Below are 19,293 nucleotides of genomic sequence, written 5' to 3'. Positions count from 1 at the left end.
TAATTCTAGGTCGTAGACTGTTACCTAGCTCCTAGTCTGTTACCTAGTCCTAGCCTTTTACCTAGTCCTACCATGTTACCTAATTCTAGGTCGTAGACTGTTACCTAGCTCCTAGTCTCTTACCTAGTCCTAGCTCCTAGCCTGTTTCCTAGTGCTAGCTCCTAGTCTGTTAGCTAGCTCCTATCCTGTTACCTTGCTCCTAGCCTGTTAACTAGTCTTAACTTCTAGTCTGTTACCTAGTCTTAGTTCCTAGCATGTTACCTAGTCCTAGCTCCTAGCCTGTTACCTATCTCCATACCTGTTACCCAGTCCTAGCTCCTAGCCTGTTACCTAGCTCCTAGCCGGTTGCCTAGCTCCTACATGTTACCGAGTACTAGCTCCTAGCCTGTTACCTAGTCCTATCACCTAGCCTGTTATCTAGCTCCTAGCCTGTTACCTAGTCCTAGCTCCTAGCCTGTTACCTAGTCCTAGCTCCTAGCCTGTTACCTACTCCTAGTTCCTAGTCTGTTACCTAGTTCTAGCTCCTAGTCTGTTACCTAGTCTTAGCTCCTAACCTGTTACCTAGTCTTAGCTCCTGGCCTGTTACCCAGTCCTAGCTCCTAGCCTGTTACCCAGTCCTAGCTCCTAGCCTGTTACCTAGTCCAAGCGCCTAGTCTGTTACCTAGTCCTAACCTGTTACCTAGTCCTAGCTCCTAGTCTGTTACCTAGTTCTAGCTCCTAGTCTGTTACCTAGTCTTAGCTCCTAACCTGTTACCTAGTCTTAGCTCCTGGCCTGTTACCCAGTCCTAGCTCCTAGCCTGTTACCCAGCTCTAGCTCCTAGCCTGTTACCCAGCTCCTAGCCTGTTACTCAGTCCTAGCTCCTAGCCTGTTACCCAGTCCTAGCTCCTAGCCTGTTACCCAGCTCCTAGCCTGTTACCCAGTCCTAGCTCCTAGCCTGTTACCCAGCTCCTAGCCTGTTACCCAGTCCTAGCTCATAGCCTGTTACCCAGTCCTAGCTCCTAGCCTGTTACCCAGCTCCTAGCCTGTTACTCAGTCCTAGCTCCTAGCCTGTTACCCAGTCCTAGCTCCTAGCCTGTTACCCAGCTCCTAGCCTGTTACCCAGTCCTAGCTCATAGCCTGTTACCCAGTCCTAGCTCCTAGCCTGTTACCCAGTCCTAGCTCCTAGCCTGTTACCCAGCTCCTAGCCTGTTACCCAGTCCTAGCTCCTAGCCTGTTACCCAGTCCTAGCTCCTAGCCTGTTACCCAGCTCCTAGCCTGTTACCCAGTGGTAGCTCCTAGCCTGTTACCCAGCTCCTAGCCTAATACCTAGCCGTAGCTCCTAACCGGTTGCTCTTCTGTTAGCCAACTTCTCTGTTCATGTTCATTTGTTGTCATGTCAAACATGTATGACAAAGAAGTTGGCTAAAGCACATACAGTATGTTACAGATCTGGGATCAGGCTTCTGTAGCTAGCTTATGAGACCAATGTAAAGTTACGATTATCTCAAGTCACACAGCAGAGTTGGGGTCAATTCCATTTCTAATTCAGGAAGTACACTGCAATTCCAATTCTCTTGAATGGTTTTCCATGTTTAAAATTTGGAATTTGGTTTTAATTTCTGAATTTGACTAGAATTAAAATGGAATTGACTTCAACCCTGCCACACGGACTAACACAACACTCAATACACACACAGATATATCCAATGGTGATTTGAACTGGAAGGTTTTTTGGATTTAACACATAGTGTAGACTTTATTCGTCAATTGGTCAGACAACGTCTAACCGAAATGTAACTTCCGCTTTTAACCCAACCCCTCCGAAAGACACACACACATACGTACGTACATACAGTATACAGGTTTTGGAGGTGTCGAGGCTGCCACACTGAGTGCCTGGGGAGCTGTTGTTGTGTGTGTGGGGGGGGGGGGGGTTAAGTGTGTTGATACCAGCAACCCTCCGGTTGCCAGCTCACTTTTTGCCAGATTTTTCCCGTCAGACCCGGGCAAACCTTCGGTTGCTGGCCCGCTAGGCTACCTGCTGCCCCATGTAAAAATGTGTACACTGCAACCACAACTAAGCCCAAAAAGACATTTTGAAAATAACAATAATTTCATACCTTGATTATATTGAGACACGATGTCTCTCTTTTTTTTTTTTGTATGAATACTTGGGAACTGATTTCTTAAATTAAACAAAAAACAAGCTAAATAAATTGTGTTAAATTGGTCCGCGGCTTTCCTGATCTAAGCCTATCATTGCTGTTGTTGTGTGTGGTTGGCTGGTGGTCTCTACTGTGCTGACTGAATACTAAACAGCGCTTCAGTGCAGCTCATCTCTGTTTCCTCCTCTTCTCTGCCCTCTGTTACCACCCAGAGCTGGGCTCAGATAGCAGAGAAGTGTTCCTGGCAGTCGGAAGCTCGACGTGTGGTGGGGCTACACCTGGTCAGCATGGTGATCTGAGTGCTGAAGTTGTTACCGTTGCTACCCAGATACTGGGGCTGCTGGTATTTGGTGTCTCCTTTACCCAGAAACCTTTGCATGTGCCATCGCCGCCACTTACGCTTCACCTCCCCCTGAACCTGGTGGGGATAGAGGGAAGAGAGGAGGGAGAGAGGAACATAAACAGAAGGGGAGAGATTGAGAGGGGATAGGACACAGCAAGAGGGATAAGTCAGAAAAGATATAGACACAGAAAGAGATACACCTTGTAGATGAAGACTATCTGTTAGTCTTCATCTCTCTCTTTCTGTGTCTAACATATAGACACAGTGAGACTCTCGGTGTGAGAAAAATGTAAAGTTTACAGTATTGGATCCAAAAATGTATTCCAAATTCAGCCTAACATTGTCAGCTCATCTTAGGAACCATTTTGTGTCTGTGGAGTGGCGTGTGTATGTTATTACCTCTCCATTTAGGAAACAATACAGGACTGCAACCCCAAACCCCTGAGAGAGACATAGAGACAGAAAGATAGAGAGGCAGACAGAAAGACAGAGAGACAGACACAGAGAGAGAGACAGACATAGAGAGAGAGACAGACACAGAGAGAGACAGACACAGAGAGAGACAGACACAGAGAGAGAGAGACAGACGGAGAGAGCGAGTTAGAGAGAGAGACAGACAGAGAGAGACAGACAGAGAGAGTGAGTCAGAGAGAGAGAGAGTCAGAGAGAGAGAGAGAGAGAGGAGACAACAATCGATCATTAGGATTCCTGATGATGAGTGTTCTGTTTCATAGAAAGGCCTTTGCCCCAGAGAGACTCAGCCAGAGCAGTTGTGGAAGACTGAAAAATGATCTCAAAGATTATGACCAAATTCAGCATGAGGTAGGGTCATTAATTTTGGGCCTGATAGAATTTTGTGCAGAGAGGACATGAGAGGTTTTTCCCGAGGGAAAATACGAGTTTAAAGCAGATATAAATTAAGACTGCTATCATAACAACTAGATCATTGCTCTCACAAATGACCTGGGTATTTGGAAAGAAAATATAAAGTCAGAATGACTTGTGAGAGAGCTTCTTGAGAGTTTAAGGGTCGAGGGTTTACATACTTGAGTTGTACATTACGCTATATAATCTGTCTATATATTCACTTCTATTTAGTGCACATATCTAAATGGTTAGATGGATGAAAATGTATCTTTCTGTGCCATATGATTAAAGTGTTTACTTCATATTCCCTAATAGCCAGGAAAAGCTCCTGCAGCAGTTTCCCTGTGGTATTCTGTATCTCTTTCTCTTTTACCGCAAATGGCCCGTTTGGCTCAACCTCAACCTCAACTCATAACACAGAACGTAAAGTTCATGGGAGTCAGATGGGGACAGGGAGGATATCAAACCTCATTATTACAAGTCCTATGACTGTATTACGTTGTTGTTGTTTTTTGTACACTTGGAGAATGCAGAGAACATAGACATATTGCATTCTTTACATCCTGAACAGTTAACATACTAGACTGACTGGGACTAATTACAGAATATTGTTAATATCCTTACAACGCCTTCAGAATGAATACACCCCGAATTCAAAAAATCAATTTAAATAAATAAAACATCTCACTCCATCTACACACAATAACCTATAATTACAAACTTAAAACATGTTTTTAGGTTTGTTTGCAAATTTATTGAAAATAAAATTACAGAAAAATCTAATTTACTTAAGTATTCACACCACTGAGTCAATACTTTATAGCAGCACCTTTGGCAGCAATTACAGCTATAATTACACCCGAGTCTTTCTGGTGAGGTTTCTAAAAGCTTTCCACATCTGAATTGTGCAACATATGCCCACTTTTCTTTTCAAAATTATTCAAGCTCCAATTGGTTGATGATCATAGCTAGAAACCCATTTTCAGGTCTTGCCATAGATTTTCAAGCATATTTAAGTCCAAACTGTAGCTTGGTCACTCAGGAACATTCACAGTCTTCTTGGTAAGCAACTCTCTGGTTGCCAGCTCACTTTTTGCCAGATTTTTCACGTCAGACCCGGGATTTGAATTGGCAAACCTCTGGTTGCTGGCTCGCTTCTCTCTAACCGCTAGGCTACCTGCTGCCCCATGTAAAAATGTGTACACTGCAACCACAACTAAGCCCAAAAAGACATTTTGAAAATAACAATAATTTCATACCTTGATTATATTGAGACACGATGTCTCTCTTTTTTTTTGTATGAATACTTGGGAACTGATTTCCTAAATTAAACAAAAAACAAGCTAAATAAATTGTGTTAAATTGGTCTGCGGCTTTCCTGATCTAAGCCTATCATTGCTGTTGTTGTGTGTGGTTGGCTGGTGGTCTCTACTGTGCCGACTCCAGTGTAGATATGGCCTTGTGTTTTAGGTTATTTTCCTGCTTAAAGGTGAATTCATCTCCCAGTGTCTGGTGGAAAGCAGACAATAGGATTTTGCCTGTGCTTAGCTCCATTCTGTTAATTGTTTTATCCTGAAAAACTCCCCAGTCCTTAACAATTACAAGCATACCCCTAACATGATGCAGCCACCATAATGCTTGAAAATATGAAGAGTGGTACACAGTAATGTGCTGTATTTGATTTGCCCCAAAGATAACACTTTGTATTCAGGACAACAAGTGAATTGCTTTGCCCCATTTGTTTCAGTATTACTTTAGTGTCTTGTTGTAGGCTGTCATTGTAAATAATAATTTGTTCTTAACTTAAGGATTGGACCCTTTTCCCCAAAAATTCTCGCCTAAAATGACATACCAAAATCTAACTGCCTGTGGCTCAGGACCTGAAGCAAGGATATGCATATTCTTGATACAATTTGAAAGGAAACACTTTGAAGATTGTGGAAATGTGATATTAATGTAGGAGAATATAGCACATTAGATCTGATTAAAGAAAACATGCAGTTTTATTTTTTATATTTGTATCATCTTTGAAATGCAAGAGAAAGGCTACAATGTATTATTCCTCGCGTAGAGGTTAACTGACTTGCCTTGTTAAATAAAGATTAAATAAAAGTATTGTGGAGTAACTACAATGTTGTTGATCCATCCTCAGTTTTCTCCTTTCACAGCCATTAAACTCTGTAACTGTTTTAAAGTCACCATTGACCTCATGCTGAAATCCCTGAGCGGATTCCTTCCTCTCCGGCAACTGAGTTAGGAAGGATGCCTTTATCTTTGTAGTGAGTGTGTGTATTGAGACACCATCCAAAGTGTAATTAATAACTTCACCAAGCTCACAGGGCTTTCAATGTTAATTTTTTTTACCCATCTACCAATAGGTGCCCTTCTTTGCGAGGCATTGGAAAACCTCCCTGGTCTTTGTGGTTGAATCTGTGTAAGAAATTCACTGTTCGACTAAGGGACCATACAGATAACTGTATGTACACTACAGTTAAAAAGTTTGGAGGCACTAAGAAATGTCCTTGTTTTTGGTGGAAAAACACATTTTTTTGTCCATTAAAATAACATCAAATTGATCAGAAATACAGTGAAGAAATTGTTAATGTTGTAAATGACTATTGTAGCTGGAAACGGCTGATTGTTAATGGAATATCTACCAAGGCGTACAAAGACCCATTATCAGCAACCATCACTCTTGTGCGCCAATGGCACATTGTGTTAGCTAATCCAAGTTGATCATTTTAAATGGCTAATTGATCATTAGAAAACCCTTCTGCAATTATGTTAGCACAGCTGAAAACTGTTGTGCTGATTTAAAGAGGCAATAAAACTGGCCTTCTTTAGACTTGTTGAGTATCTGGAGCGTCAGCATTTGTGGGTTCGATTACAGGTTCAAAATGGCCAGAAACAAAAAAACGTTTTTCTGAAACTCGTCAGTCTATTCTTGTTCGGAGAAATGAAGGCTATTCCATGTGAGAAATTTCCAAGAAACGGAAGATCTCGTACAATGCTATGTTCTACTCCCTTCACAGAACAGCACAAACTGGCTCTAACCAGAATAGAAAGAGGAGTGGGAGGCCCCGTTGCACAACTGAGCAAGAGGAAAAGTACATTAGAGTGTCTAGTTTGAGAAACAGACGCCTCACAAGTCCTCAACTGGCAGCTTCATTAAATAGTACCCGCAAAACACCACTCTCAACGTCAACAGCGAAGTGGCGATTCCGGGATGCTTGCCTTCTAGGCAGAGTTGCAAATAAAAAGCCATATCTTAGACTGGACAATGAAAAGAAAATATTAAGATGGGCCAAAAGAACACAATACACTTGTCAGACGAACTCTGTAGATACAGAGTACATATGTCTTCCTACAGACACGTTGTCTTAATTATGACCTTGCAGTACTGGGTTCACTGTCTGGAGTGGATGGGGGATGGTGAACACTGTTATTCCTGATCTCAATCTCTATCTGTGTTTTGCCTGTCTGACCCGCCATTTTGTTCGCTCCTGTCTTTTTTTCCCTTTCTGTGAGATCCTTCACTCTCTCTTTTTTGACTCTCTAAATCCTTTAAGTCTGCTGTTTTTGTTGAAGGTAGGCTGCTCTGTGGTGTGGGTCAGCATGCCTGCGCTGTCTGTAGAGAGTTTGCTTTTCAGCAGCACCTTATTTCGCCATATCTATCAAAAAATAAAGCCATATTATGTGATTAGTCCACTAAATAACTATATAACTTTCCTTTGTATTATGACATTTAAAGAGGGAGAAAAAAATATATATATATATTTTAAAACTCAAAATATGTCACTAAAACATGACTCCTGACCCGAGAGACAAGCCAATTTCATGGTACTGACCGTGCTCTACAATATATATATATAAATAGTTTGCAATATAACTGTCTTACATATGTTTTATTAATAATAAAACACTTAAATTAAAACAAAAAAACTATATTTTTTGTTTCATTAACTCACACTTTTAAGTGTTTTTTCCTGGTGAATAGGGCCAGCACAGGAAAGCCACCATTTTCGTAGAATGACCCATGTGTTCCGTAATTCAAAACAAGATAGTAACACAGTAGTGGCCAAAAGTTTTGAGAATGACACAAATATTAATTTTCAAAGTTTGCTGCCTCAGTGCCTTTAGATATTTTTGTCAGAAGTTACTATGGAATACTGAAGTATAATTACAAGTGTCAAAGGCTTTTATTGACAATTACATGAAGGTGCAGAGTGGTGCAGAGTGGTGCAGAGTGTCAATATTTGCAGTGTTGACCCTTCTTTTTCAAGAGCTCTGCAATCTGCCTTGGCATGCTGTCAACTAACTTCTGGGCCACATCCTGACTGATGGCAGCCCATTTTTGCATAATCAATGCTTGGAGTTGTCAGAATTTGTGAGTTTTTGTTTGTCCACCCGCCTCTTGAGGATTGACCACAAGATTCTCAATGGGATTAAGGTCTGGGGTGTTTCCTGGCCATGGACTCAAAATATAAATGTTTTGTTCCACGAGCCACTTTGTTAGCACTTTTGCCTTATGGCAAGATGTTCCATCATGCTGGAAAAGACATTGTTCGTCACCAAACTGTTCCTGGATGGTTGGGATAAGTTGCTCTTGGAGGATGTGTTGGTACCATTCTTTATTCATGGCTGTGTTCTTAGGCAAAATTGTGAGGGAGCCCACTCCCTTGGCTGAGAAGCAACCCCACACATGAATGGTCTCAGGATGCTTTACTGTTGGCATGACACAGGACTGAAGGTAGCGCTCACCTTGTCTTCTCCAGACAAGCTTTTTTACAGATGCTCCAAACAATCGGAAAGGGGATTCATCAGAGAAAATGACTTTACCCCAGTCCTCAGCAGTCCAATCCCTGCAGAATATCAGTCTGTCCCTGATGTTTTTCCTGGAGTGAAGTGGCTTAATTTGCTTCCCTTCTTTTAAAAATAAAATCCTCCAAATGTCTTCGCCTCAATGTGCGTGCAGATGCACTCACACCTGCCTGCTGCCATTCCTGAGCAAGTACTGGTGGTGCCCCGATCCCGCAGCTGAAACAACTTTAGGAGATGGTCCTGGCGCTTGCTGGACTTTCTTGGGTGCCCTGAAGCCTTCTTCACAACAATTGAACCGCTCTCCTTGAAGTTCTTGATGATCCGATAAATGGTTGATTTAGGTGCAATCCTTGCCTGTGAAGCCCTTTTTTGTGGAAAGCAATGATGACTGCATGTGTCTCCTTGCAGGTAACCATAATTGACAGAGGAAGCACAATGATTCCATGCACCACCCTCCTTTTGAAGCTTCAAGTCTGTTATTCGAACTCAATCAGCATGACAGAGTGATCTCCAGCCTTGTCCTCGTCAACACTCACACCTGTGTTAACGAGAGAATCACTGACATGATGTCAGCTGGTCCTTTTGTGGCAGGGCTGAAATGCATGGCAAAGAGGGACTTTGTAATGAATTGCAATTCAGCTGATCACTCTTCATAACATTCTGGAGTATATGCAAATTGCCATCATACAAACTGAGGCAGCAGACTTTGTGAAAATTAATATTTGTGTCATTCTCAAAACTTTTGGCCTGACTGTACAGTAAGTCACCATATACTAAGGCCTACATGTTATATTATTGCATGGAGGGCTTAGTTCTTTCCTACATGGAAGGATCCTACAATCAGGTTAAAGACCATCCTACCTGGAAGGATCCTAGAATCAGGTCAAAGACCATCCTACCTGGAAGGATCCTAGAATCAGGTCAATGACCATCCTACCTGGAAGGATCCTAGAATCAGGTCAAAGACCATCCTACCTGGAAGGATCCTAGAATCAGGTCAAAGACCATCCTACCTGGAAGGATCCTAGAATCAGGTCAAAGACCATCCTACCTGGAAGGATCCTAGAATCAGGTCAAAGACCATCCTACCTGGAAGGATCCTAGAATCAGGTCAAAGACCATCCTACCTGGAAGGATCCTAGAATCAGGTCGATGACCATCCTGATTCGAGTGTTGATGTCTTCAGGGATGAAGGCAAAGATGATGTAGTTGATTCCGAACAGAGGTATCAACAGTAGTGTGGATTTAGCCAACCTCCTGTGGATCAGAACAACAGAATGAGGGTTGATTTTTTTTTTTTGGGGGGGGGGGGGGCAGTATATCTTTGAATATTTTTTGTGTGATCATCTGGAATGTTGTATTCTAAATGGTGAGCCAGACAGAAAAAAAATACCAATATTATCGATATTTCTCGACTGTGGATTTGGATAGAGAACATTCCAGATATCTACCAATAATCAAAAGGACAGAGGTGAAGCTAACCATCGTTCTGTAGATGGGGGGGGTGTATTTTACAGCAATATCTCACAGCTGGGTGTCTTTCCTGAAGAACAATATTACAAATGGTAAGGTAAAATGTTGTACAACCCTTACAATATGAAAGTTGTGACCACTGCCCTCAGAAAAGGTGCGTCGACCAAAACTGTATAGAATTCCAAAATTGTTTAGTTGGTCCGCACTCAAAAAAAGACCTACACCTGTCTTTAAACCAAAGAGCAAGTTTATTCCCCCCACTTTTAATCCGTCTATCATTTAAAAAAATATCTATATATATTTAACCTTTATTTAACTAGGCAAGTCAGTTAAGAACAAATTATTATTTACAATGATGGCATACACCGGCCAAACCCGGATGACGCTGGGCCAATTGTGCGCCGCCCTATGGGACTCCCAATCACAGCCGGTTGTGATACAGCCTGGATCAATACTTATCGTAAACTTGTAGAAAGCAAAATGTATCAAATTTTACAACAGAACAATCATAAGAGATATAGAATTAACAACCTTTCTTCCTCAGAGAGATTAGCATTAGAGCAGCTGACATAATGATAAGAGCCTTACAAAAAAAAAAACTCTGATTAGGGGGGATGGTATGGATTAGTATTGTAGTACAGGACACATGCAAGTATGTTGAGAAAATGTAAGAAATGCTTGCCGATCAGAAGTACTATAAACGCCTTCTGCTTAACCACACGGCTAATCACAAAACGGAATTCGATTCTAAAAGCAACTGGCTTTTAGAAAAATAATTAAAATATCTTATTATGTATTTCCCTGTAACTCCCGTTATATAAAGACTTAATAAGGTCCATAAGTGTCATACAAATATATTCCTAATGAGACCAATTGTTTCTGGTTTGGTTGTTTAGGTGAAAATGTATCGAAATTTGTAGTCTACCATATTCAACCTTGAGTGACCTGACTTTTTTCCTACATTATAGATACTACAGGTTGCTTGTTGCTTGTTGAAAATCCACTCATTGATGAAGGAGAATGGTTTGTTATACAAATATATACAAAAATGGCACTTTATACAAATATAGCGAATCAAGCTGGCCTCGAGGCATTATCGTATTTTCGACAGGTGCAAAATCACAAAAACCACCGACCAATTACATGGTAGATTTGTAAAAAAATTGTTCTGTCCAAAAATGATTTTCTGCTTGACAATGAATACTTCTTACAGATACATCATTGGCACCAAATTACTTACTTTAACTCTAGATTCCAATCCATCTCAATGGACAAGGGTACTGCAACTATTCATTTTGATTTATTTAACTTGGCAAGTAAGTTAAGAACACATTTTTATTTTTAATGATGGCCTAGGAACAGTGCCTGTTCAGGGACAGAACGACAGATTTGTACCTTGTCAACTTGGGGATTTGAACTTGCAACCTTTCGGTTACTAGTCCAATGCTCTAATGCACTAGGCTACCCTGCCGCCCCATTTTCTTGATGTACAAGTGTATAAATCATCTGGGAAACTATATAGCTACCAGTGTTTGAATTTGTATTTATTATGGATCCCCATTAGTTCCTGCTAAAGCAGCAGCTACTCTTCCTGGGGTTTATTATGGATCCCCATTAGTTCCTGCCAAGGCAGCAGCTACTCTTCCTGGGGTTTATTATGGATCCCCATTAGTTCCTGCCAAGACAGCAGCTACTCTTCCTGGGGTTTATTATGGATCCCCATTAGTTCCTGCCAAGACAGCAGCGACTCTTCCTGGGGTTTATTATGGATCCCCATTAGTTCCTGCCAAGGCAGAAGCTACTCTTCCTGTGGTTTATTATGGATCTCCATTAGTTCCTGCCAAGGCAGCAGCTACTCTTCTTGGGGTTTATTATGGATCCCCATTAGTTCCTGCCAAGACAGCAGCTACTCTTCCTGGGGTTTATTATGGATCCCCATTAGTTCCTGTCAAGGCAGCAGCTACTCTTCCTGGGGTTTATTATGGATCCCCATTAGTTCCTGCCAAGGCAGCAGCTACTCTTCCTGGGGTTTATTATGGATCCCCATTAGTTCCTGCCAAGGCAGCAGTTACTCTTCCTGGGGTTTATTATGGATCCCCATTAGTTCCTGTCAAGGCAGCAGCTACTCTTCCTGGGGTTTATTATGGATCCCCATTAGTTCCTGTCAAGGCAGCAGCTACTCTTCCTGAGGTTTATTATGGATCCCCATTAGTTCCTGTCAAAGCAGCAGCTACTCTTCCTGGGGTTTATTATGGATCCCCATTAGTTCCTGCCAAGGCAGCAGCTACTCTTCCTGGGGTTTATTATGGATCCCCATTAGTTCCTGCCAAGGCAGCAGCTACTCTTCCTGGGGTTTATTATGGATCCCCATTAGTTCCTGCCAAGGCAGCAGCTACTCTTCCTGGGGTCCAGTTAAATGAAGGCAGTTATACAATTATAAAAACATTACAATACATTCATAACAGATTTCACAACACACTGTGAGCCCTTAGGCCCCTACTCTACCACATATCTACAGTACAAAATCCGTGTGTGTGTGTCTTTGCCAATCTTTGTGTTGCTTCACAGTCCCGGCTGTTCCATAAGGTGTTTTTTAATCCATTTTTTTAATCTAATTTTACTGCTTGCGTCAGTTCAACTCAACATGTCAATACCTCTCATAAATACAAGTAGTGATGAAGTCAATCTCTCCTCCACTTTCAGCCAGGAGAGATTGACATGCATATTATTAATATTAGCTCTGTGTACATCCAAGGGCCTGTTTTGTGGCACCTGACCACAAGACTGAACAGTAGTCAAGGTGCGACAAAACTAGGTCCTGTAGGACCTGCCTTGTTGATAGTGTTGTTAAGAAGGTAGAAACTAGGTCCTGTAGGACCTGCCTTGTTGATAGTGTTGTTAAGAAGGTAGAAACTAGGGCCTGTAGGACCTGCCTTGTTGATAGTGTTGTTAAGAAGGTAGAAACTAGGTCCTGTAGGACCTGCCTTGTTGATAGTGTTGTTAAGAAGGTAGAAACTTGGGCCTGTAGGACCTGCCTTGTTGATAGTGTTGTTAAGAAGGTAGAAACTAGGGCCTGTAGGACCTGCCTTGTTGATAGTGCTGTTAAGAAGGTAGAAACTAGGGCCTGTAGGACCTGCCTTGTTGATAGTGTTGTTAAGAAGGTAGAAACTAGGTCCTGTAGGACCTGCCTTGTTGATAGTGTTGTTAAGAAGGTAGAAACTAGGGCCTGTAGGACCTGCCTTGTTGATAGTGTTGTTAAGAAGGTAGAAACTAGGGCCTGTAGGACCTGCCTTGTTGATAGTGTTGTTAAGAAGGTAGAAACTAGAGCCTGTAGGACCTGACTTGTTGATAGTGTTGTTAAGAAGGTAGAAAATAGGGCCTGTAGGACCTGCCTTGTTGATAGTGTTGTTAAGAAGGTAGAAACTAGGGCCTGTAGGACCTGCCTTGTTGATAGTGTTGTTAAGAAGGTAGAAACTAGGGCCTGTAGGACCTGCCTTGTTGATAGTGTTGTTAAGAAGGTAGAAACTAGGGCCTGTAGGACCTGCCTTGTTGATTGTGTTGTTAAGAAGGTAGAAACTAGGTCCTGTAGGACCTGCCTTGTTGATAGTGTTGTTAAGAAGGTAGAAACTAGAGCCTGTAGGACCTGCCTTGTTGATAGTGTTGTTAAGAAGGTAGAAACTAGGGCCTGTAGGACCTGCCTTGTTGATAGTGTTGTTAAGAAGGTAGAAACTAGGGCCTGTAGGACCTGCCTTGTTGATAGTGTTGTTAAGAAGGCAGAGCAGCACTTTATTATAGACAGACTTTTCCCCATCTTAGGTACCACTGCATCAATATGTTTTGACCAGGACCGTTTACAATCCAGGGTTTCTCCAAGTAGTTTAGTCAACTCAACATGTCAATACCTCTCATAAATACAAGTAGTGATGAAGTCAATCTCTCCTCCACTTTCAGCCAGGAGAGATTGACATGCATATTATTAATATTAGCTCTGTGTACATCCAAGGGCCTGTTTTGTGGCACCTGACCACAAGACTGAACAGTAGTCAAGGTGCGACAAAACTAGGTCCTGTAGGACCTGCCTTGTTGATAGTGTTGTTAAGAAGGTAGAAACTAGGTCCTGTAGGACCTGCCTTGTTGATAGTGTTGTTAAGAAGGTAGAAACTAGGGCCTGTAGGACCTGCCTTGTTGATAGTGTTGTTAAGAAGGTAGAAACTAGGTCCTGTAGGACCTGCCTTGTTGATAGTGTTGTTAAGAAGGTAGAAACTTGGGCCTGTAGGACCTGCCTTGTTGATAGTGTTGTTAAGAAGGTAGAAACTAGGGCCTGTAGGACCTGCCTTGTTGATAGTGCTGTTAAGAAGGTAGAAACTAGGGCCTGTAGGACCTGCCTTGTTGATAGTGTTGTTAAGAAGGTAGAAACTAGGTCCTGTAGGACCTGCCTTGTTGATAGTGTTGTTAAGAAGGTAGAAACTAGGGCCTGTAGGACCTGCCTTGTTGATAGTGTTGTTAAGAAGGTAGAAACTAGGGCCTGTAGGACCTGCCTTGTTGATAGTGTTGTTAAGAAGGTAGAAACTAGAGCCTGTAGGACCTGACTTGTTGATAGTGTTGTTAAGAAGGTAGAAAATAGGGCCTGTAGGACCTGCCTTGTTGATAGTGTTGTTAAGAAGGTAGAAACTAGGGCCTGTAGGACCTGCCTTGTTGATAGTGTTGTTAAGAAGGTAGAAACTAGGGCCTGTAGGACCTGCCTTGTTGATAGTGTTGTTAAGAAGGTAGAAACTAGGGCCTGTAGGACCTGCCTTGTTGATTGTGTTGTTAAGAAGGTAGAAACTAGGTCCTGTAGGACCTGCCTTGTTGATAGTGTTGTTAAGAAGGTAGAAACTAGAGCCTGTAGGACCTGCCTTGTTGATAGTGTTGTTAAGAAGGTAGAAACTAGGGCCTGTAGGACCTGCCTTGTTGATAGTGTTGTTAAGAAGGTAGAAACTAGGGCCTGTAGGACCTGCCTTGTTGATAGTGTTGTTAAGAAGGCAGAGCAGCACTTTATTATAGACAGACTTTTCCCCATCTTAGGTACCACTGCATCAATATGTTTTGACCAGGACCGTTTACAATCCAGGGTTTCTCCAAGTAGTTTAGTCAACTCAACTTGCTCAATTTCCACATTATTCATTACAAGATTTAAGTTGATGTTCAGGGTTTAGTGACTGTTTTGTCCCAAATGCAATGCTTTTAGTTTTAGAAATATTTATTCCTTTCCACCCACTCTGAAGCTAACTGCAGCTCTTTGTTAAGTGTTGCAGTCATTTCAGTCGCTGTAGTAGCTGATGTGTATAGTGTTGAGTCATCCGCATACATAGACACTCTGGCTTTACTCAAAGTCAGTGGCATGTCATTAGACAAAAAAATGAAAAAAGCAACGGGCCTAAACAGCTACTGTGGGGAATTCCTGATTCTACCTGGATTATATTTGAGAGGCTTCCATTAAAGAACCCCCTTCTGTGTTCTGTTAGACAAGTAACTCTTTATCCACATTACAGCAGGGGGGTGTAAAGCCATAACACATATGTTTTTCCAGCAGCAGACTGTGATCGATAATGTCAAAAGCTGCACTGAAGTCTAACATACAGACCCCACAATCATCTTATCATCCTTTTCTCTCAGGCAATCATCAGTCATTTGTGTTAAGTGCTGTGCTTGTTGAATGTCCTTCCCTACAAGAGTGCTGAAATTCTGTTGCCAATTTGTTCACTGTGAAATAGCATTGTATCTGGTCAAACACATTTTTTCCCGGAAGTTTACTAAGGGTTGGTAACAGGCTGCTTGGTCACTATTTGAGCCAGTAAAGGGGGCTTTACTATTCTTGGGTAGCGGAATGACTTTAGCTTCCCTCCAGGCCTGAGGTCACACGCTCTCTAGTAGGTTTAAATTGAAGATGTTTACAGGAAGCCAAAAGATAAAAACCTCTTATTGCTCGCAAATAGATACCATCCGTGAACGCTCAAAAGAGTTTACCAATAAGCCAACTTTATGATATACGCCGAATCTGTAGTACTGACAACGAATATTCAGAACATACAGAAGGTATGTTCACGCCAAAGAAATTACCTAAAAAGATTGGCTGCAATGTGCCAATGAAAAGGTGAAGGATGTTAAAATAAATCACCTCTTCACAAAGCACGTTAGAACAACAAAACTTTCCTCAGTGAATTGTGCTATGATGTTTCATCCGATGACAAACTTCATCAACTCTCCGGTGATTGAGCACTGTCATGTTATCTCGTCAGACAACTCTTTAAATGGTGCCTCCCAACACCCCCCTCTATTTACAAACAAACGGTTAACCCTCTACAGGATCGGTGTCCCCCCCCCCTGTGGGACGGTTGAGCTAATGTGATTAGCATGAGGTTGTAAGTAACAAGACATTTTCCCAGGACATAGACATATTGGATATGGGCAGAAAGCTTAAATTCTTGTTAATCTTACTGCACTGTCCAGTTTACAGTAGCTATTAGAGTGAAATTATTCCATGCTATTGTTTGAAGAGAGTGCACAGTTATGAACTTGAAAATGTATCAATAAACCAATTAGGCACATTTGGGCAGACTTGATACAACATTTTGAACAGAAACGCAATGGTTCATTGGCTCAGTATAAAACTTTGCACATACAATGCTGCCATCTAGTGGCCAAAATCGAAATTGTGCCTAACCTGGAATAATACATTATGACCTTTCTCTTGCATTTCAAAGATGATTAAAACATTTTTTTTTAATAACATATGCTTTTTCTTTGTATTATCTTTTACCAGATCTAATGTGTTATTCTCCAACATTAATTTCACATTTCCACAAACTTCAAAGTGTTTCCTTTCAAATGGTATCAAGAATATGCATATCCTAGCTTCAGGTCCTGAGCTACATGCAATTAGATTTGGGTATATCACTTTAGGTGAAAATTGAAAAAAAGTGTCCGATCCTTAGGTAAACGAGTAGGTGAGCTCCTGCAATTAATGACAGAAAGGGCACCAAATCAAACTCCTTGCTAAGTCCACATGGGTGTCATGTGCATAATGGCAAAAAATCCAAAGACAGGAGAGTTCTTTCAATATTGCCACCTCTGCGTTTAGCCCAAACCTTTTCTATACCAATACACTGTAAGTGTATTGGCCCACTTCCATAAAATGTCTGGCAACAGGAGAGGCGAATCACAGCGCGTAATGTTGCTGCGTCGTTAATTAAGACGGATTGTCAGTCTCCGTGTTGTCTGACCAGCGTAAAATTAACAAAAAAAAGTTAACTAACAAACTACATGAGTTGTAGGTTATACAGGAGTCTAGATTATATTTATGGTTGATAAAGATCTGCTTCAACCATACGTTTTACAGAAAGCACAACTTCTACATGCAAAGTTACCTTTTACGAATTACTGTTTTTTTTGGGGGGGGGGGGGGGGTTGAATGTTAGCTAACTATAGTTTATATAGTAGGTATCTTACAACGAGATCACAATGAAGAACCTCGAGACGCTGATGACACTAGCCTCTTTTATACCTGGCGCTAACATACCTCCTCGTCCTGATATTCCCCTGCTGTTGTCCTTATCTTATCTGTTTGCACTTCATGTGATCTGATGACAGTCAGATCACAATGCGTCATCTACACCTGTCTAAAATTGTGGGCACAATCGGAACAAAGGACGCATGTTAGAACCAGGTGTAAATGGGGCTTCGGCTGAATACGTTTGTCTATCTAAGCACCCCATAATGAACAAAATACTAAACAGAAACCCTGAATCTCTTTTTTTTGAGTGCATAACAGCTACACATATATTGACATCCTGATATGAACACATCCTAGTGAATTAAAATAAAACAGCTGGGAAAGTAAACAACAACAAAAACCTACGAGTATTGATGAGATTCCTTCCTTCCTATGTCTCTGCAATTCATTTTCTGACGCAGGATCCGGATTATACAGATGAACAGGATGAAGTTGACCTGGGGGGTTTTGGGAATGAAAGAGGGCTGACATTTAATTACTAGAATGTAGAGTTGTATGTAAAATGTCAATCATCGGCTAGGCCAGTGAATGTGTGTGTGTGTGTGACATACCAGTATGGTCAGTAATATTGGCATTTTGATGATCCACCAGGGATGGTCGTTAATAATGTCCCAACACCTATAGAGGACAGAGGGAGGAGCAGAGGATGAAGATGTCACCAACACACACACACACACACATTATTTAGATACTAATGGATACATACAAAGTTAAGGCAAAACTCTCTTTGCCATTTTATAATTCAAGATGACCAAAATGTGTATCATTGTAAAAAAAAAAAATTATAATAATAATTCAATAAAATATGAAATTGTACATGGATTTTTGTCAAGGTTGCCTATTGTGAGGAACACTACAATATCAAGTCCTCCTAACGGCCTCCATAGAGACCAACCATTCATCACCACAGGAAATTCATGGCATGTTCAGGTAACATTGCTACAATGCTACGGTGGCCATGTAATGTGGCATTGGCAGTTTATAAGAATCATTTGTCTAACAAATTCATGCCTTGGTTCTATGAACTGAATAATTGCAATACTGCAGTATTTTATTTATTTGATGTATTTCACCTTTATTTAACCAGGTAGGCCAGTTGAGAACAAGTTCTCATTTACAACTGCGACCTGGCCAAGATAAAGCAAAGCAGTTCGACACATACAACAACACAGAGTTACACATGGAGTAAAACAAACATACAGTTAATAATACAGTAGAAACAAGTCTATATGCGATGTGAGCAAATGAGGTGAGATAAGGGAGGTAAAGGCAAAAAAAGCCATGGTGGCGAAGTAAATGCAATATAGCAAGTAAAAATAAATAATATATAGATATATAAAAATAAACACTGGAATGGTAGATTTGCAGTGGAAGAATGTGCAAAGTAGAGATAGAAATAATGGGGGTGCAAAGGAGCAAAATAAATAAATAAATAAATACAGTAGGGGGAGAGGTAGTTGTTTGGGCTAAATTATAGATGGGCTGTGTACAGGTGCAGTAATCTGTGAGCTGCTCTGACAGCTGGTGCTTAAAGCTAGCGAGGGAGATACGCGTTTCCAGTTTCAGAGATTTTTGCAGTTCGTTCCAGTCATTGGCAGCATAGAACTGGAAGGAGAGGAGGCCAAAGAAAGAATTGGTTTTGGGGGTGACTAGAGAGATATACCTGCTGGAGCGCGTGCTACAGGTGGGTGCTGCTATGGTGACCAGCGAGGTGAGATAAAGGGGGGACTTTACCTAGCAGGGTCACCTTTAAAAAAACCACCCTTAAAAAAAATAAGTATCCCAGGAATATAAAAATATACATGTACAGAAACTAACCTCTAATCTAACCTCTTTACTTTTCCACATTTTGTTGTCTTACAGTCTGAATTTAAAATGGATACAATTGAGATGTTGTGTCACTGATCTACACACAATACCCCATATTAATCCCAGTGGAATTTTGTTTATAGAATTTGATTTAAATGTATAAAAGCGGAAATGTCTCGCGTCAATAAGTATTCAACCCGTTTGTTACGGCAAGCCTAAATAAGTCCAGGAGTAAAAATGTGCTTAACAGAACAACTATAACTCATATGACCCATGTCGTCCA

General features: G+C 41.3%; 1 protein-coding gene across 1 annotated transcript in view; it reads right to left on the bottom strand.

The window, feature by feature from the left end:
- Positions 1 to 1,707: 1,707 nt before the first annotated feature.
- Positions 1,708 to 19,293, bottom strand: part of vipr1a (vasoactive intestinal peptide receptor 1a) — a 113,730-nt gene continuing 96,144 nt past the window's right edge. Inside the window, exons 9-13 of the mRNA XM_036986615.2 lie at positions 17,753 to 17,819; positions 17,547 to 17,638; positions 9,304 to 9,433; positions 2,888 to 2,929; positions 1,708 to 2,563 (exon numbers count right to left, since the gene is read on the bottom strand). Coding sequence (XP_036842510.2) covers positions 2,366 to 2,563; positions 2,888 to 2,929; positions 9,304 to 9,433; positions 17,547 to 17,638; positions 17,753 to 17,819 — 529 coding nt within the window. The 3' untranslated portion in view covers positions 1,708 to 2,365. The remainder of the gene's footprint in view (positions 2,564 to 2,887; positions 2,930 to 9,303; positions 9,434 to 17,546; positions 17,639 to 17,752; positions 17,820 to 19,293) is intronic.

Source organism: Oncorhynchus mykiss, chromosome 8 (genome assembly GCF_057628025.1).
Source record: "Oncorhynchus mykiss isolate SJ-2025 chromosome 8, ASM5762802v1, whole genome shotgun sequence".
NCBI lineage: Eukaryota > Metazoa > Chordata > Actinopteri > Salmoniformes > Salmonidae > Oncorhynchus > Oncorhynchus mykiss.
The sequence above is the reverse complement of the archived record's forward strand: the minus strand, read 5'-3'. Positions and strand labels throughout refer to the sequence as shown.